This window comes from Palaemon carinicauda, chromosome 32 (genome assembly GCF_036898095.1).
Source record: "Palaemon carinicauda isolate YSFRI2023 chromosome 32, ASM3689809v2, whole genome shotgun sequence".
Taxonomy (NCBI): domain Eukaryota; kingdom Metazoa; phylum Arthropoda; class Malacostraca; order Decapoda; family Palaemonidae; genus Palaemon; species Palaemon carinicauda.
In genome coordinates, this window is record NC_090756.1 from 74,083,345 (window position 1) to 74,105,165 (window position 21,821).

Below are 21,821 nucleotides of genomic sequence, written 5' to 3' on the forward strand. Positions count from 1 at the left end.
TCTCATAGCTTCGTTGGACCCTCTCCCCAAGGGGAGGCCTGTGCCAGTCCCGCCTACCGGTAAGAGGGCTAAGATTCTTATAGAGGTTTCAAAGCCAAGGGATCCGTGCCATCCTAAGGACTGCCCTGCCAGCTCATCGGAAGCCTGTGACCCCCCATGGCTGCAAGCATTATTTAACATGATACTTCAAGCCGTGACAGGGGTCATCCCCCATTTGCAGTCCTTAGGAGGTACTCCCAAGATTCCTTTGTTGCAGCCTCTCATCCCTAGTGCCTCTCCTCCATCTGACCCTAGGAGGAGTTATGAGGGTTGCAGCCCGGAGGTTCCCATTCACAAGAAGAAGCTCTTCTCCTTGCAAGATGTCATGGGAAGAAAACACACCAGAACTACAGGGCAGCCTCCTTCAGTTACCACAGGCCAAACTGAAAGGGAAGAGAAAGAAGATAAATCCTTCTCCCCCCAAAAGGAGGACAGGGCAATTTCCTACAAGGACTTGTTCCGTCCCTCTCCAGTCGAAATAGTGCACAAGGAGACGAGCCTTCCTACCCAGTGTGACGTGGTTTATCCTGCTGTGGATCCCAATCTGTCTCGCAGGCCAACTGAGCCTGTAAAGACCTCGCTGATGGAGAAACTTCTGCCAAAGCGCAGGGACCTTTAGGATTTGTTTACGACCCCTAAATCCTCAGCCAGACTTCCCTTATCTCCTCTTGAGAGGCAGAGGGAAGCGAGCACATCTACGGAAATTGCCCAATCTCTGGCTTATCCTGATGACAACTTGTACCCACTCTGGGCTCCTATGCGTGAGAGCTCGGAAGTGGAAGGGCAAAGCATCCTCGAGGACAACACTTTGCCAGGTGCTGCTAGCCCTGGGATAAAGAAGAATGGATGGAAGGAGTCCGAACATGCCCTCTGGCTGGTGTTATCTTGCATTCGCTCCATCAATGGGTTGCCAGATCCATCAGCAGCCCCTCTTGATGATAAGGATATGGTCTTGATCCAGTTTTATGACACCCAGAGACCCTTGAAGGCCAGTGCAACTCTGCCCTGGACAAAGGGGTTGAGGATTGACAGAGGCAGTGTCTCAGGCAACTGGTTCATCTGCCTCCCTCCATGCCAATTCATCCTCCAAGCTCCTCCCTCATTAGAGGCACTCTCGAGGGCTACACCCTTCAAGAAGCTTATGGGACTGCCTGTCTCGCTCTTGACCTCCGAGATACTCAACCAGGAGAAAGTTGCTAAGTACGCTCGACTTCTGGTTGGGTTCTTTAGGACAACTGATCCGGTACCAGGACTGATCTCTGGAATTCACCAAGAAGTCTATGAAGACCTTCTTATTGTCTGGTACTCGGGCCATCGGGTTCCTCCCCCGTCAAGTGGTGAACCTCTGGGCTAACACCATCTTGAAGAGGAGGGATTCTGTCATAGGAAGGTTTCAAAGGCAACTCCCTCAGGCGGATGTGGCGAGATTCAGGAATGCTCCTTTCGAAGGTAGCACTCTCTCTAATTCCAAGGATGTCGACCTGGTGGCAGAGAAATGGAGGAAGTCCAACCAGGACTCCCTCATCCAGGTCTTAATAGCCAGGCCTTACACTTCTCAGCCACAAGAAACCAACTTCTAAACTGCGGACAAAATGGGCTTGAGAGCCAAAAGAACCGGGTCAGAAGCTGTCTAGACAGGCCTTTCGTGGAGGGAAACGGAAGAAGGGATCCAGCCGAGGCCGATCCCACTAGGACGGGCAATCACCCCGTACGACCACCCATGGGAGTATGCCTGCAGAGCCGCTGGCTTGGGTGGCATCATCGCTGGGCCGAGCCCTTGACAATCGAGGTGATTCATTCAGAGTATCGAATCCCATTCACTCTCTCTATCCCTCCACTGACTCGAGTGCCTCTTCCATCGAACTCCTATGCGAAGGGATCCACACCGGACTCTGCCCGAACCATGTTGGAGAAAGGCGCTCTCCAAGAGGTCCTCGACGGCTTCTCAGGCTTCTACAGTCGACTATTTCTGCTGAAAAAGGCACTTGGAGGCTGGAGACCATTCATCGACTCTCGGCTCTAATCAGGTTTGTCGAACAGACCACATTTAGAATAGAGACAGCCACCATGGTCAGACAAGCATTAAAACCGCGGGACTACATGTGCACTCTAGGTCTGAAGGACGCATACTTCGTGATCCCAATCCATCCGTCTTGAAGGAAGTATCTAAGATTTACACTAGACCAGAATCATTACCAGTTCAAGGTGCTATGTTACGATCTTTCCACAGCACCTCAAGTGTTCATCCTAGTGTCATGTTGGGCTCACAGCGTCGGCATCCATCTCCTAAGATACTTGGATGACTGTCTGATTTTGGTAGACTCAGAATCGATCCTTCTTTGCCACCGAGATGAGCTTCTAATGTTTTGCCAAGAGCTGGGTATCTTGGTAAACCCTGAGAAGTCTCGCTTGCTTCCCTCTCAAGAACTGGTATACCTGAGTATGCGAAAAGACACCAAAGCTCTCCCATCAGACAAAAAGATTCAGAGGCTGAAGGAGGTAGCGCAGACCTCAGGCGAGAAGAGCTACCAGCGTAGTGCGGGCTTTGCCTGGTTGGTCACCTCTCCTCTATGTCCCGATTAGTTCCCAACAGTCGCCTCAGGGTGAGATCCCTCCAGTGGCCCCTGAAATCCCAATTCCATTTCCAAGGATTGTCTAATCCACATAGCACAAGAGGAACGGTCGGACCTCAGATGGTGGCTGGTAGATCCAAAGCTCTACAAAGGGGTAGATCTTCTCGTTCCTCCCCCAGAGTTGATACTCTTTTCAGATGCATCAAAAGAAGGATGGGGGCCCCACTTGCTGCACCACAACATCCCCGGCCAATGGTCCGAATCAGAAAGGTACCAGCACATAAATCTCAGCGAGATAAGGGCAGCCTTTCTTGCCTTCTATCAGTTCCATCAGTTCCTGGGGCGGCACTCTGCGGTATTGATGAGCGACAATACCACGGAAATTGCTTACCTAAACAAGCAAGGCTATACCTTTTCGCAGCAGCTCTGCCATCTAGCAGTAGAGATACTCAGATGAGCAGAAGACAACTCGGCGACCCTATCGGCTCGCATCATTCCAGGCAAACGGAATGTGCTGGCGGACAATCTGAGCAAAGCGATTCAGGTAACGGGCCCCGAGTGGTCTTTGATTCCTCTAGTAGCCCACAAAGTCCTGACTTTGTGGGTTCCCTGACTGTGGATCTGTTCGCAACAGCCCATAACTTAAGGCTCCCATTATACTGCTCCCGAGTCCAGGATCCCCAAGCTCTTAGATAAGATGCTTGTCAACAACGATGGGTAATCTTAGACGCATACATGTTTCCCCCATTCTATCTGATGAGAAAAGTCCTCAACCAGGTCTGAGTAAGCATCAACCTCAAATGACTAATAGTTCTGCTATGTCATCATTCAGAGTAGTTCCTAGACCTCCTGCAACTCCTCACGGATATGTAGAGGGAACTCCCACAAGGATAGGACCTGCTCAAACAACCTCATGCCAACATTTACCACAAAGCCGTAGCTTCGCTTTGGCTTCCCGCCTGGAGACTGTGCAGCACCTCCTCACACAGAGAGGCTTTTTGCTACGAGTTCGAGAAGAAGGGATGAACACCTCGGACATTCCCCAGAGGCAGCCTACTAGGTAAAGTGGTCAATCTTCTCTTGTTTGTTATTGTGGAAGGGGTATCTCTCCCCTCGATGCCTCTTCCAACTATAGCGGAGTTCCTTGTACACCTTTGGAAAGAAATGCTTCTCATGGTTTCGGCAGTCAAAGGCTACCTCTCAGCCATGAGTCTCACCTTTAAAATGAAAGGAGTAGATATTTCTTCCTCGTTGGAACTTTCCTTGCTCATACATAGTTATAAGCTTACTTGTCCCCAGTCGGAATTTAGACCTCCTCCCTGGAACGTGGCTCAGGTCCTTTAGTCCCTTATGAACCATTACGCCAGACTTCTGATCGCCGCGTCACGTGGAAGATGGTCTATCCTCTGAGATCTCCCACTCCAGGGAATGGGGAGAAGTAATCCTCAGCTACGTCCCTGAGTTCATTGCTATGACTAAAAATCCAAGTGTGCTGGACTCCAGATTTGGCCCATTCCTGATAGAGAGTCTTCGTTCTGTAACCGAAGATCCAGACCAGCTGTTACTCTGTCCAGTGAGGAGTCTGAGGTGTTACTGAAAAAGAACGGCAGCAGCTCACCCCCGTGTGCAAGTACTTTTTGTTTCTCTTGTTTGATATTGTGGAAGGGGTATATCTCCCCTCGTTGCCTCTTCCAACTATAGCGAGTTCCTTGTACACCTTTGGAAAGGAATGCTTCTCGTGGTTTCGGCAGTCAAAGGCTACCTCTCAGCCTTGAGTCTCACCTTTAAACTGAAAGGAGTAGACATTTCTTCCTCGGAACTTTTCTTGCTCATACATAATTATAAGCTTACTTGTCCCCAGTCGGAATTTAGACATCCTCCCTGGAACGTGGGTCAGGTCCTTCAGTCCCTTATGAACCATTACGCCAGACTTCTGATCGCCACATCACGTGGAAGGTGGTCTATCCTCTGACATCTCCCACTCCAGGGGATGGGGAGAAGTAATCCTCAGCTACGTCCCTGAGTTCATTGCTATGACTGAAAATCCGAGTGTGCTGGACTTTAGATTTGGCCCATTCCTGATAGAGAGTTTTTGTTCTGTATCTGAAGATCCAGACTAGCTGTTACTCGGTCCAGTGATATGTCTGAGGTGTTACTGAAAAAGAACGGCAGCAGCTCACCCCCGTGTGCAAGTACTTCTTGTTATGACGGGGAATGTCAAGAGGAGGGTCACAAAAAATACCATTTTGTCATGGATTTGGAAGCTGATTAAGAAAGCTCTTAATTCAGACCTCCTCTGTCCAAACGGCTCAGAGCTCATGGCGTCAGGCATTGCAGTTACTGCAAGCAGACGCATGGAAGCATCAAACTACCTTCACCGCCCACTACCTGAAAGACGTAACCCACAGGAACATGGAGACATTTTCCATTGGTCCTGTGGTGGCCGCACAACAAGTGGTCTAATGCCTCAAACCTCCTTGATGGACACATAGTAGAGGGTTGAGGGCTGAGGTTACCCGGTTTAGTCTGGGGTGAATGAGTAAGAATGACTGGCTCCTTTCTTCCTTGCACCTTCTCCCCCACCCCCTTAGGAAAACAGCTCCGCAAGCCTCAGCACAGCTGACCTCACTCATTTCTTAAGAATTCTTGGTCTTGTACCCGAGTTCCTACGTTAAAGACAAGGCAAGGCACATAGCTAGTGTTACTCACACAGAAGCTTCTGCAGGCCGCTTTCAGTGTATTACCTTATATCGACACTTGATTTTAGTGAGGGTAGTGTTCCTATTACTATCGATCACAGATCAAAAGAGACAACCCCGGGTCACAACTAAGGCCAGTTGGTGTGTACTTTTACTCCCACCTAAGTCTGAGTCGCTCCTATAAATATCGGAGAGTGTATTTCCGCCGGAGCAAATGACAAATTTGGAAGTTATTTTTATTTTTCTTGAAGTACAAACCTGGAGCTATATATACTAATTGGCCCGCCACCTGGTCCCCCAAGAAGTTCTGCCAGAAAGCAAAGTGGTTACTCAACTGAGAGGTGTGAGCGAGCAGGGTAGGAGATCTACCACACCCCCACCCGCTAACTAGTGGATGGGCTAGTTATCCCTCGTTAAAATGATCTTGGATAGTCTTTCAGCTATGCTGAAAGTAATACCGCTATAAATACCTCTAGGTTTGTATGCTAGGAAAAATACAAATTAATTCTAAATTTGTAATTTTTTTTTCATGTCCTAATGTTAACAGATTCATTTTTTTTTTCTTTTTTTCAGGAAAAAAAGTAGTTATTCAGGATATCCAATGAGCACATTTGTTCAGTCACTGAGACACTACTGTCTTAGCTATGAAGCAAGAGAAGTTGCCTGCCATGCCATTGAAATATATTCAAATCGTCTGTATTCAGGTGCTGACAATCTCAAGGTGAGGTGAATTTATTTTAATCAAGTTGGTTATTTTAGAACTTTCAAGTTAACAAAAAATTGCTATCTTGCTAGAAATTATCTTCAGTTTACTTTCGAAGTCATAAATGTCAAATAAGCTAGTCTTTCAAGTTATCACTGTCAATTTTGCAATGCTGAAGAAATAATAATTGGAAGATTTTATAATGCGACAGTGCAATTGCAAGGAGTACCACAATGCTTTAAAAATTTACTGTATGTTGTACTTTTGAAAAAATTAGAACTTTTGGAGATCCTATCAATTTTCTCTTTCAAAGGACAAAATTATGCATATATACATAATATGAATATGCACATATATAATGTATGTGTGTATATGTATGTACAGTGTATATATATATATATATATATATATATATATATATATATATATATATATATATATATATATATATATATATATATATATATGATTATATAATTATCAAATTTTAGTGCAAGATTGAAAAAAGCAAATCTGACAATGGCTAGGTTGAGTAAAAATTGGAAATCAAATCTACTGAAATTAAATATAAAAATCAGACTATATATCAATTAGTGAGTTCGGTTTTACTCTTTGGACATGAGTCATGGTATGACAATGAAACAATCTCCAATAAATTTAGCAGGTTTGAGAACAAAGCCCTCAGAGGGTTATTGGGAGTTAAATGGCAGGACAGAATTAGAAATGAAACTATAAAAGAAATTACTCAAGTGCCATATGTTGATGAGATCATGATGAGTGGTAGATGGAGATGGTTTGGGCATGCTCTTCGCACTTCCCAAGAGAGATTAGTTCACCAAACGTTCAGCTGGGCTTCACAAGGCACTGGAAGAGGTGGAAATCCCAGGCCTACATGGCTGAGGACTATGAAACATGAAGTAGATGATGAATGGAGAAGTATTGAGTTGAAAGCTCAAGGTAGAGACAACTGGCGAAATCTAACCGAGTCCATTTGCGTCAATAGGTGTAGGAGGAGATGATGATGATTATGATTTTTTTACATATACTGTATATATACATATATATATATATATATATATATATATATATATATATATATATATATATATATATATATATATATATATATATACATATATGTATATATATATATATATTTGTTTATTTATTTATACTCTTATATACATACATATTTATCATCATTATCATTATTAACTGTTAGTAGTCCACTGCAGAACAAACACCTCAGACATGTTCCACTTGCTTAGCCTTTTTGTGCCAGTCTACACCCGCAAACTTTCTTCCTTCGTCAATCCATCTACCTTCCCTGCTTCTCTTGGAATCTCTATAGTCTGTCATTCTCATTATATGTCCTGCCCATGTCCTTTTATTTTTATTTCATGTTGTTAGAATGTCCTCTACTTTAGTTCGATCTCATATCTATCTTTTAGTATTATTCCCGTCATTGTTCTTTACAAAGCTCTTCGAGTTCTAACTAGTTTATGTCCTAAAGCTTTGGTAAGGCTATAAGTTTCTGATGCATAAGTTAATACTGGAAGAACCATTTGAGTAAATTCTTTTCGTTTTAGAAAAAGTGTCATTTTACATTTCATAATCTTATTTTGTATACCAAAATCTCTCCGTCCCATGCTTATCCTTATATATATATATATATATATATATATATATATATATATATATATATATATATATATATATATGTATATATATATATGTATATATATATATATATATATATATATATATATATTTATATATTATATACATATATATATATATATATATATATATATATATATATATTTATTTATATATAAATATATATATATATATATATAAATATATATATATATATATATATATATATATATATATATATATATATATATATATATATATATATATATATATATATATATAATATATATATGTACATATATAAATATATACTGTATATATATATATATATATATATATATATATATGTATATATGTATACAGTGGAACATCTACATATGATTGCCTTTACATATGATTGTTCCAACATCTGTCATTAAATTCGATCAAATGCTCTTCTCGACACCCGACGTCATGATCCAACATCTGACGTTAAATTCGATCGGATGCTCTTCTCGACACCCGACGTCATGCTCCAACATCTGACGTTAAATTCGATCGAATGCTCTTCTCGACACCCGACGTCATGCTCCAACATCTGACGTAGACCATATGCTGTCATTGTTTCTTGTTTATGCTGGTAGACAGCAGCACGTTGGAGGGACGCCAGTGAGCATTGCATTAGTCAGTTCTCTGTTCTCGTGCGCATCGTGGGGTTGTACCCTGTTTGGTCCACTATGGACAGTGCTTGTTATCTTCCTTTTTTCATGTTCCATTTTTTATTTTGCACATAATCATGGGTCCTAAGAAGTTTGGTTTCGTTACTGATATTATTAGTGGTGAGAAAAATAAGAAGGCAATGCTTTCATTAGAATTGAAGCAAGAAATTATAGAAAAACATAAGTGCGATGTGCGTGCGAGTCATCTGGCTAAACAATATGGCTGGAATATGTCTACAACCTTGACGATCATCAAGCAGAAGGCAGCCATTAAAGCAGTCAAACCATCAAAGAGGATCACCATTTTTTCAAAACGTCACAGCCTTACTCTGGAAGAGATGGAATACCTTTTGTTAATATGGATAAAGGACAAAGATTGTTGGTGATACGATCACTGAAATGATCAATTACGCGAAGGCCAGCGCTATCTATTGTGACTTGAAGGCGGTGGACTCTGGGGGTGATGCTGGGGAGAGTTCAACCGATCCTACGATGGTGGAATTTAAGGCGTCTCGTGGTTGTTTCGAGAAATTTAAGAGACGGACCGGGATTCATTCAGTTGTTCGGCACAGATAGGCTCAAGTTTGGACACCAAGGCTGCTAACGATTTTGTTAAGAAGTTCGAAAAGATCGTGGAGGAGGAAGGCTACGTAGAGCAGCAAGTTTTCAATTGTGATGAAACCGGTCTGTTTTGGAAAAAGATGCATACATACATAACCACCGAAGAGAAGAAAATGCCTGGACATAAGCCTATGAAGGATTGGTCGACTCTTGCCCTATGTGCCAACGCCAGTGGGACCGCAAAATAAAGCCGTTATTGGTTTATCATTCCAAAAACCCTAGGGCATTTCAGGCACATAAAGTCAATAAGGACGTGCTGCATGTTTTCTTGCGTGCTAATTCTAAGGCTTGGGTTACTAGGTACTTCTTTGTTGAATGAGTAAACGAAGTTTTCGGCCCTGCTGTCAAGAAGTACCTTCAGGAGAGGAATTTACCTTTAAAGTGCTTGATTTGCTTTGATAATGCTCCCGCTCACCCCCCAGGACACGAAGATGATATCATCGACCAGTTCAAGTTCAGCAGAGTGCTGTATCTTCCACCGAACACCACCCGTATCCTCCAGCACATGGATCAGCAAGTCATCTCTAATTTTAAGAAGCTCTACACCAACTTAACTTTGCGTGAATTTTGGAGGAGCCATTTCAGTATCGTGCACTGCTTGAAGATCATAGATCAGGCATGGGGGGGAGTAACTCGATGGACACTGAGGAGGTAGAGCACATTTTAAGTTCGGCTGCAATAAAAGAGATGTTAGTACATCATCAACACGTGGTTGACTTCATTGATAAGTATCACCCATAGAAACTAAAGGTTTACCGTGTTGTTTCGCAAGTCGATGATGCATGCTTAACCCATTTCAGAATATTCTGAAAAGCCCTACGAAGCAACTTTCTCTCAATTGTTTCTTTAAAAAATCTATGAAGCTGTCTAGTGATCACGAGGAAGAGAAAGAAAGTGAAGCAAAGAAAAATAAGATTGAAGTGAGTGAAAGTGATGAAAATTAAAAATCAAAAAGAAAAAAAAAGAAAAAAATATAAAATATAAAAATTAAATAAACACAAATAAGCTAAGTTAGGTTAAAGTTCACGTAGTGTAAGTTAGAATAAGTTATGGTACGTTATCGCAGTCACCATCACTACCTCCTCGTCGACTGTCCGTCTCCTCTTGCGTAGCAAAGCCTACACCTGCGTTAGCCTGTCTCTAAGTTAAAGTGACAATAAAAACCCCTTTTTTATTATTTCTTTATAATTATTCTTTTTTACATCTTTATATAATGCAATTGTATTATTGTTGTGTGTAATTATGTGCAGTAATTTATTAAGGAGTTATCATAGATTTTTGGGCTGTGGAACGAATTATACAAGTTACAGTATATTCTTATGGGAATATTCGCTCCAACATATGATCGTATGTAGAGGTTCCACTTTATATATATATATATATATATATATATATATATATATATATATATATATATATATATATATATATATATATATATATATATATATATATATATATATATATTGTGATGGCTGGCTTGACCACCACACAAAACACTAAACTTTTATCAAACAGTACTCACTAAAATATCATACTAAGTCCACAAAAGGTGGAATAGTATCCAATTTCAATAAGAGTGCAAAGTCAATTCAAGGGGACAAAGAAAATACCACAAAAATATACTTAATTTTAATACACAAGTTTCATACAGAAATAACAACTGAACCTCAACAATACAATAATTAATGATAAACGCTCACTCTTAAACTCCCTGTAAAGGAAAACAATTACACAATTAAAGAAAGGTCATCAACACATGCATACTAAAAGGTGAGAGGGTCCAGAAAGGAGGAGGAAAACGAAAAGTAAGAATACCCTAACAAATACAATCTAACTATCCCTAACAAATTGACGATGGCTGGTTTGATTGGAAGGCTTTCATAAGCTCCACTAATGACATCAGCTGATTATCACAGGTCGTGATCACGATAATTAAATACAGGTATAAATATTATTACCTTGGAACAGAGAGGTCCCCTTGGATTTTACTGAACCAAGGGCAGTACACAAAATGCAGGATAAAAAGTCCTTGCTTGCAGAGAAAGGATATCCAAAAAAGCTAAACAGCTTCACAATGTAGCTCTGCAATGGTGAGGAATAAATATAGTTCCAACAGCAATTGTCGTGCCCTTCAAGGTTGGAAGCTCAGAAACACACTGAGGAACCCTCCTCCAACAACCCCGTTCATACCTCCGTCCACGCAGGAGCGCAGCCACGTAACCCACACCACTTGAAAATATAAAACAGCCGTTAGTCCATTATAAACACTAACATAACCACCAGTGAAAAGACAAACTATTAAAGAAAGAAAACAATATGTCTATATTTAACCTTATACATCTAAAAACTTGAATAATTTAGAAATATATAACAACTATGTTACAATATATATATATATATATATATTGTGTGTGTGTATAGTTATATATTCATATGCATATATACATGCACACAATACATACATACACACACACACACACACATATATATATATATATATATATATATATATATATATATATATATATATATATATTATATATATATATTTATATATATATATACATATATATATATATATATATATATATATATATATATATATATATATATATATATATATATATCTACACATACATATATGCCTTTAAAGGGTCTCCTAATCTTCTTTCCTTTGGGTTGAGGTCCTTTTGGTGCAAATTTCTGTTTAGAGGACATGCCCCACTTTTGCATAAGCTCTTATTCTCTTATTCTCCTCAGCCAATTTCTGAGGAAATCTTTCCCCCAGAGGTTTCAGTCAATCAGCTTTTTAGGCTCATGCCTAAGATTTGCTGTGGCAAGGACGTTTTCACTGCATGCTCTTTTGACAAGAAAGAAAACATGTAAATTTCTATGGAAAGTAGCCAGGTGAGTTTCTGCCAGGACTGGGAAAAAGTCTGATTTAGAATAGGTCCCAATTAACATCTCCAGATAGGACTGGTGTGACAAAGAAGCAGATAGCCTCTTTTTGGCTTCCAATTCTTCCCTCAAATGGAATTCTGGAATGCTAGGCAACCTTTCATTAAACTGCTTGCCTTCAATGTCCTTATCAAGTTTTTCAACAGTAAATGTGTGTTGTACATCTTCCCAACTCTCCATCACATAAGGGAGGGCTAGCAAGACAGATTTGCACTCCTCTAGTACTGGCAATTAACTACCCTCCATTACTGCCTTTTTCACAGCCTTGAAACTCTTTGAGGTGAAGGCAAAGACAGTATTCTTGGGAGCAATAAAAGTGGCCTGCTTTCTGCCAAAGACAGAAAGTTGGATATTATTAGATTTGGCCATCTTAAGTTCCATAACCAATAAGGACTGAACCTTGTTGTGGTCCAGGATGATATTCTCCTTAGGGATCATATCATCTGTGATGGTCGCTTCCGAGTTTAGCCTGACAAATCAGTCAGGATAATTGTCAATAGCGGTGCAGTATTCTAAGTCGGAGACAGGCTTAGAACCCATACTTCCTCCAATGTGGAGGTACCCCACACACAGAGCCATATGTTCAATATAACGCCAAAGATTCTTAGCTGAGCAATCTGGCAGGCTCTAAGCTGTTGGAGCCTTAGATGTAGGGGCCTGTTGAAAACCCTGTATCTTCACCTCTAAAGACGCTTGAGCTCGTTTATGATCAGCATGTAAGTTTTCCTTGGATACCATAAATTCCAACTGACCTTGGAACAAAGGTGTATTTGGCATAGGAACAGGAGTCAAAATAGATGCAGGGGTCGTTGATATAGGGATGAGGGAAAAGAGCCAAATATGTACTGGGCACTATACTTACCTGATGGACATCCAGTGACTCATCAAAGGCTTCCGTGGTCACAGTAGAGGTCGTCAACATGTTGTTGGCCTTTGGGCTCATCACTTGAGGAGCGTCCCAAACTTCATCATCCGCATGATCCAATGGTACGGGTGGAAGTTGAACTGTCGGTAACTGGTAACCAAAAACGGGGAAAGAGGAGGTCCTTGAGTTTCACAGAAGGAAGGTAAGGGGCACCTTGTTTAGAGCTCTTCTGAAAGCCTCTCTCCCAATTTCGAATGGTCTTCTGACCCCGCGCTTTCTCGTCCTGGTAACGTGGAAACCAGTGTATATTAAGTTGTTGCAAATGCTGCAGTTAGAAGGCTCCCAGATTGCAAAGGACCCTTTGGAAACAGGACAGTCTGCATGCTTCTAGCAAGTCTTGTGTCCACAGAGCAACTTGACCCCCTTGATACAGGTTACTGTCGAACATTCCATGTCTTCAGCAACCTTTAAAGAGTTAAAATTTTCAATGAGTACAAGTAGTATACCAAAAAAATTTCACATCCTAAAATAACATGGAAATAATCTTGAAATAGAAATTTTGAGAATAATCTCTAGATTAAAAATTTTCTACAACACTAGATATGGCTATGGCTACACTACAGTGGAGACTCATGCTAAATAGCTAAAAAATCTTGAAAGATCCATAAAACAGTGTGGTAGAATGGAGAGGTAAAGAGTCACATCAGTGGAACACCATTTCCCCCAAAGTTGGTCTATTAGACAACCTAAGGTGGCAAATTCGCATACCATCCTGCTAAAGTTGGTGGTGGCAGCCCCTGAGGCGGCAGCAGCTGTGTCTAAGGTGGCAACTACTCCTTGCAACCATGGCTTCATGAACTGACCTTTCACTACCCGTATGAATGTCGACACAACGCGGCAGCAACATTGTTTGGTCAGAAAGAAAAAGGGATGATCCTATATAGAAACAATTCACAAGCTGGGGAAAAGGCACAAGAAATGGAAGATAGTAGATCAAAAAGTTTACCAAGGGCGTAGTTGCTATCATTAAATCATGAGGAAGGGGAGTAGCCATTAAGATAATGAGAGCCGTACAAGACGAACAGGATGCCAAGAATTGCAAATTCAAGGGAGATCCTGGCAATCAGCCATAATCCACTTGACTCACTTTAGAGGAGAATGTTCCTCAGATATGTTAGAGGAAAAAGGATGATGACGGCCAGTCTAACATTGCAGCTAAGGCGGCAAAGAGGAAGGGATGTTCCCCCAGCCTACTCACATCCAATGCTAGAAGAACTCAAGCCAACAGGACTGGAAGTGTGGCCTGAAGCTAATAGTCAGGAAACTACTGACCAAGCTAAGGAGTCTAGACTCAGCAGCAAGAGATACATAGCCCAGGATCAAAAGCTGCAGCCAGAGACCAGGCAACTACTAAGGCCGCAGAGAACCCCAAGGGGTTCTAGATCTCTGCCTAGATTGGGTTAGGCTATAAGAAAACTACTGTGCAGGGAAACCTAGCTCATATAGCGGATGAGGGATGCTCAAATGCTAGGGAATGTAGAATAGACAAAGGAACTGTATTTCCTAAGAGAGTGAAGGGTTATGACCCAACAAGGAAGAGGAAAGGGCAAATAGACTACCCAAGAGTAGTCTCTAAGGTGGCAGAGAGAATTAATCAAGGGAAGTAATTAAAATCTTCCCTACCTAGGGTCAGACTAGATAGCCCATAAGCTATTCCGTCCATCTATATAGCAACGACGGACACTTCAGTCGCCAGGGAACTGGACTGGGAGGGGAACAGTGTTCCACAGCAATTAGACGCACCAGCAGGCAAACAAAGGGGGTGGCAGGGGGAACGGGGGATAGGAGGTATAGAAAGTGGTGAGGCGGCAGGACATTAAGGCCTAACTGTAGCATTAGAACTAATATGTCGTTCTAAGGGGTCTGCAGTAAGAAGGCACAGAGAACGAGTCCTCACAACCGGCTGCCCGCCTGCTGAAAACTAAGTAAGGAAGCCTGGGAACGGGTAAGGCAATACAAAAGGAAGATCTTCCTGTCAGCATTAGAACAAGGTTGGTTGCATCAACAGAGTGTAGACACAGGGAACATGTTCCCACAACCTGTGCCCTGGCCAAACACTCAGGCTAAGTAGATGAGTGAAATACCGTCATCCGTCAATTGTAAAACACTATCCACAGCTCCCAGAAGGACCTTCAGAGCTGCAGCTCCTCACTATGACTTATCAATAGCAAGGGAGGATTGGCAGCATTACTAACACCATAAGGTTAAGTGATAGAAGGTGAGGGTGCACAAGTACACATTTTCCAGTCATGTCCGACAGCCATGATCAAATTTAGCCTAAGTCAAGACTGATGAAATACATGCATGCAGAAAGTAGTAAAAGGTATAACTCATAATTATACCACAATTGTAAACGATGACAAATTTACTAAGCATCTCTGAGCGATTTGGATACAAGAGCCACCGGCTTCGGCCGTGTGATACCCACGGACAATAAAAGCGTGCACAGCGTAAAAATACCAAATTGGAGTCGCGAAATTCTCCAGCACAAAAGGAAATGGTACTCAACTTAGTTAATGAAGAAAAAGCAGAACCGTCCATGATCACAAAATCATTTAAAAAGCTACGGAAACACGCAGAAAACACGAAAGCAAAACCGTCAAGGTGGCGCTGCTAGAAGGAATGGTGAACCAGCAAACATATATCTAGTAGCACACTGGGATTGTGAGATGTAACGACTCTCTCACCCACTTATCCAATCCTATCCCATATCCTTCGAGACAAGGTTAACTCTATTCGGGGAAGGATAGCCATGGCTTGTTTTAAACACGTCCCTGATGTATACACAATATCTCTCTTCTCTCTGGATATTTGCTCCAGGGGATAGAACCCTGTGATACTTCTTAGGTAAAATTCTCTAGTATATCACTTGCAGAAATATCTCAAGTAGAAATCTGCCTTGGAGGAACTTCCATCAAGACGACATGGCTTGAGCCCAAATATTTATATATATATATATATATATATATATATATATATATATATATATATATATATATATATATATATATATATATGTGTGTGTATATATATATATATATATATATATATATATATATATATATATATATATATATATATATATACAGTATATATATATATGTATGTATGTGTGTGAGTGTGTGTATTACTTCTAATCTTAGTCAAACAGTTCAATATGTTGCTTCAAAAGTGCCCATAAAAGAAACAAAGGAAATAGAAATAAATAACTTTTATTCGACCAATAAACATGGGCCCGCTTCACAGTGTACAGTAAAATGAGAAACGAAAGGAAGAGGGACAGTTTATAATTGAAAACAAAAGGGTTCTAAGAAAATTACATTAGGTATGTAGAATTAGCCACATTTAATTTCATCATGTTCTAAATTTCTGAGATGAACTAAAATCCCAGAGTTATCAAAGCCGTACCTGACAGATCTTTTATGTTCTGATAATCTTTGAGATAGAGAATGGTCAGTTTGTCCCACGTAAACTTTTTCACAATCTCCACATGGCACTTGATAAACTCGCGATTCTATATATTTTGTTTTGATAGACGTTAATAAGGGCACCTCCTATGGTCTTGGGATGTAGAAAAACAAGGCATTCTTAGCTTTAATATTATTTGTTATATTTTTTATACCTTCTATATATGAGTTTTTATTATTAAAATCTATTTGATTGGTCACATCATGATCTCTATAATATATTGTATTGGCTTTGTTTGTGGCCTTTTCTATGACACACGTCCAGTAGAATAGCTGGGCGAGTTGTTTAGGGATGATTTCAAATTCTTTGAGTAGCCCTAGGAACAGATTATCAAGCCTCTAAGAAATAGATTAAAAGCCATTCCAATCTTTACAGAAATATCGTGTGCTAAGGTACCGAGTGAAGGACCAACTATGGTTTAATGATGCTTGTAGACGTGCTTATTTGGAGAAGCAGGAGGCCTATCATCTTTGGAAGGGTATCAGATCAGATTTTACTTGGAATAACTATATTCAGCCTAGAGTTTTCACTCGTAGAGTTTACGCTTCATCTGAAAAGGAATACAATTTAACAATAAAAGAAACTCTATCTTGTACTACCCAAGAACATAAGTGGTGGACTACCCTTAAATATGCACTTTTTGGTGTAGATTCAGCAGTTCCTCCTTTACTTAAACCAGATGGCTTTGTCACTCATTGTCCAAAGTTAAAAGCAACCCTTTTGGCTGACAGTAAGCAGAGTAATGAGAAAATTGATCTTCCTCATTACTGTTTTCCCGAGGCTGAACTAACTAGTTTAGCTTTTTGATCTCGTGAAATTAAAGCTCTCTTTATGGACCTTGATGCTTATGGAGGTGTAGAGCCAAATGGTATTTTTCCTTTATTTTTTATAAAGACTACAGATTTCTTATCTCCAAAGTTATCTGTTATTTTGTGCAAGTTAGCAAGAAGAGGAGCTTTTAGCACTTGCTGGAGAATTTGTAATACAGTATTACTCCACTATGCAATTGTGTTTGTGGTAGCTCAAGCCCAACTGGTTACCGCCCAATTTCCATAACTCCCATATTATCTGAAGTTTTTAACATCTTTTGGAAAAATGTCTTAATAGGTTTACTGAAGGTAATCATCTGTTCCTTAGTTTGCATTTTGGTTTTCGTAAATGCCCTGGTACGTGTAATGGCCTTCTTACAATTTCCAATGCTCTACAGAAATCCCTTGATTGTGGTCAGGAAGTTCATATGAATGTCCTTGGTTTTAGTGCTGCCTTTGACCGTGTTAATCATGAGGCCCTTGTTTTTAAACTCAAACAATTGGGAGTGGGTGGGTCGTTTCTTTGCATTATTATTGATTTTTTAAGTAATAGATCGTAAAGGGTTGTTGTTAATGGGCATCATGGTGAGTATAGAAATGTGATATCTGGTGTTCCTCATGGTAGCGTTGGCTCATTACTTTTCATACTATATACACATGCCATGTGGCTTTGGCAAGCAAACAAGCTTGTTGTATATGCAGATGATGCTACACTCTTTGCATCAATTCCATCTCCTGAATGTAAATCTGGGGTTGCTGAATCCCTTAATAGAGATCTTGCTAAAATTTGTGTATGGTGCAAATTATGGGGCATGAAATTGAATCCTAACAAAGCTCAAATATGGTTGTAAAGCAGGTCGAAGACAGTGGCTCCTCAACATCCAGATCTCAGCATTGATAATGTTTCTTTAACTTTGTATGACTTTTTAAATCTTAGGTGTGATTCTCGACAGCAAATTTACTTTTGAGAAACACATAAGGTCTGTCTTCTTGTCTTCTTCAATTGCACAAAATATTGGCTTAATAAAAAATTCCTTTAAGACTTTTGGTGATCAATCTATTCTGAAGGAGTGTTTTAACTCTTTCATTTTACCTTGTTTCAAGTATTGTTCTTCCTGTCTGGTCGTCCTCAGCTGCTGATTCTCATCTTAATTTGTTTGACAGGAACTTACGGTCCATTGAAATATCTTATTCCTGATCTAGATATTAATCTCTGGCACCGTCGTTCAATTAGTTCGTTATGCACGTTGCATATGATATTCATAATTCTGATCATCCTTTACTTTTAGATCTTCCCGGACAGTTCCATCTTGTTCATAATACTAGGCATGCAGTTGATTCTAATAGTCAGGCCTTCTCCACCATGAGGATGATCTTCATAATCGGACAGTTGAATCGGTAGAACTTCAAAAGTTCAGACTTGCAGCAAATGTTTTAATGTTGAACAGGCTGACATAAGTCTTTTTATAGTTAATATATGAAATATCTGATTTGTTGTTGTTACAGTTTTAAAAACATTTTAATTGTCCATTATTTCTCACATTTTTTGTTTATTTCCTGATTTACTTTCCTCTTTGAGCTATTTTTCCCTATTGGAGCCCTTGGGCTTATAGCATCTTGCTTTTCTAACTAGCGCTTTAGCTTAGGTCTTAATGCTAATACTTCTAATAATAATAATAATAATAATAATAATAATAATAATAATTAATAGTTGATGCATTTCTGCCTAATGTTAAATCAAATCACTATACTACTAAAGAAAATCCATCAAGATTGACTCTATCCTCACAGGAAATTTGAATTTACTTACAAAAACGTTCAATTAACATTTGTATATATATTATTACACAAGTTGGAAAGCTGAGGTTGTCTATTTTCACTCAGTTGAATAATCCGAGTTTGCGTCACTGGCGATGCACATCTCGTGTCTGAGTCCACATCTAGTTGGTTCCAGCTGTTATTTTTAATTAGTATAACGTGGAGAAACCAGACACTCATAAATAGGTAGTTTAAAAAGGCAGGAGTAGTTGAAATGTAATTTCACTAACCTTTGGATGCATTGAACACCAAACTACATTCAGAGATTTTACTTCAAGATATCTTTGGTGGCAATATAATTTTTGAGATCAAGAAACTCGCCCTGGACATCACTGGGAATATCAATGATGTCAAGAGTGCTAGAGACTGGATTCCTTACCAAGTTCCCCTCTTCCTCCTTGAATTCTGGAAAGTGTATTTCAAGTTCACTTTCCAAGGATCTCAAATGCTGAGGGATTCAAGTTTTAAGTTGTGGGTCAAGCAGACATTCTTCTTCATTCTCGTCAAGGATAGTTGAAAGGTTTTCAAATATGGCAACAACTTTCCTTTGCCAAATCTACGAAGACTGTTCATCAGGTGAATGACATTTTTGTTTTTTGTCAAGATGTGGCTCCAATAAAATATCATTGTTGAAGTGACTTAACAGCTCATCTTTTCCTTGCATTTCCAGGAACAATTGAAACTCCCCTGAAATTCAAACACGCACATCACAACATTACAACTAGAAAGCATACATTGGAGTAATATTGTACAGAAGTAATGCACGCAAGTTAAAATAACTAGCTTTCACAAAGTTGACATATTTACCACTGCCACCAGGATTTTTGCAAGTTCATCAGGAAGGATCTTCGACACCAGTGCAATATGGTGAATCATAAATTGTACGCCACCTGACATTCTTTTTTGACACACTTTTAGAACCCTGATCTTGATCCCAGCAATACTTAAGTCCTGTTTATGTCCTGTCTGATATACATTTGTTCACATAATTAATTTAAAAAAAAGAATATCCCACTAAGACAGTCTGTGATGCCCTCCTAAATTCATACCATGACCCCTAAGTCGGGAACCCATTCCTTATAATTAATATCCCCCCCCCCCAAAAAAAAAAGCTAATTTTCCACCTTTTTCACATTGTTTTAAATTTTATGCTAAGGACTAGGGAATTTAAATTATTGAAAAAGATATTAAAATCTCCACAGCTATCGTAGATTTGATAGTTGTTAAAATTTCGGTTTCAAAGTACTCCATATAGAGATTGACTAAAAGTGGGGAGAATGGGCTGCCCATTCTACAACCAAATTTTTGTTTGTAGAAATTGTCATTGAAAGAGAATACGTTATTCGTCACTCACAGTTTGATTATCCTAATTGATTTCTGAATGCCGAGAGGGAATTGATCTTCATAAGGGGTTAATTTTCTACTCAAGAAACTTAGTACATCGTTGAAGGGACCTTTGTAAATAATGATTCTACGTCAAGACTTGAGTTTTACATTGCTTACGTGGATATTTAATCTATTGAAATTCTGGATAAAGTCCTCTGCATGCTTAGCTTGTACGGAAGAATAACTTCCTAGAAAGGTAGATAGCAAGTCCACTAACCATTTTGATATGTCATATATAAATGATCCTTTACATGAAACAATTGAGAGCAAGGGAATTCCATCCTTGTGGGATTTTGGAGCCCGTAGAAATATGGCAAGGAAGGGTTTATAACTTTGAACTTTTCCAAGAACTCGGTCTTTTTAATTGTTTCCTATTTTTCTTATAAATTTAAAAAATTCTGTAACAATAGTTACAAGGGGCCTTTCGTTAATTTTTCCTAATTGGTGTCATCATCTAAAAACTGTTGAGTTATGTTAATATAAGACACTATCAAGAATAATGATTTTACTGTATTTGTCGGATTGGGTGATGAAGATGTCTGATTTGCGTAATAAAAAAAAATAAATTGCTTTATTAAACCTTTTGGGAAGCGGAATTTTACTGTTATTTTGTTCTAGTGCATTCAGTAAAATTTCTTTGAGACAAATTTCTTTGCATAAGAAATCTAAAAGATAATTTATCCTGACTTTAAAACTAGAGGTCTCATGGTGTGATAGGGGACTTTCCTTTCACTATAAGAGAATGGGTAATAATCTTTGTTTCTGCAACTCTTGTTTCTCTCTCTCTTTTTTTTTTTTTTTTGCATTTTCCATTTATGCACTTATTGATAGATTTTTTCTGGTTTAATAGTAAATATCCTTTTATATTCTTTTTTATTTTCTAAATTATAAAAGTGAATCCCCGGATAAAGAGGGAGACTCTAGATGACTGAACCGATTCCATTTTTTTTTTCAACCTTCTTAAGCCAATTGTCTTATAAACCATCAAATTCAGATCTGAGATTAACCTTTATATAATGAAGACCAAACCCTTTTAGATTTTGAATCCCCAAGCTACTAAACTGACCTATATGTGAAGATGTCGCCTGAAGTGCAATGGCTTGCATCAGAGGAAGAAGACGTTTGCAAATGACCCCAAACTAATACTTGTTTCTCTTTTCTTTCGTTTAGCTTCCTTGTATTTTTTTAAGGCTTCAACTAAAAGTAAATAATCAGACATAAGCTCCTTTGTTAAAGAGGTACACATGGCACATAGAAGCAGTAAGGAACTATTGATTCCTCTACATGGTTCATATTTTGCCCATAGGAGGTTAGTCACTTTGTATTTTACCCAAAATGTATGGATTATACATGTGGAATATAACTTTACTATTCCTAACTAGGAAGTTAGCATTCAAAACAGGATAACGCACTGCTTTATAGTAAGGTCAATTACATTCTGCTGAGGCTGCTTACTCCGTTG

The 21,821-nt window shown here is 39.5% G+C and overlaps 1 protein-coding gene across 1 annotated transcript in view; it reads left to right on the top strand.

Moving 5' to 3' along the window:
• LOC137625660 (uncharacterized) overlaps positions 1-21,821 on the top strand; it is a 533,194-nt gene that overhangs the window by 328,870 nt on the left and 182,503 nt on the right. The window contains exon 8 of the mRNA XM_068356570.1: positions 5,885-6,032. Within this exon, the coding sequence (XP_068212671.1) occupies positions 5,885-6,032 (148 nt within the window). The remainder of the gene's footprint in view (positions 1-5,884; positions 6,033-21,821) is intronic.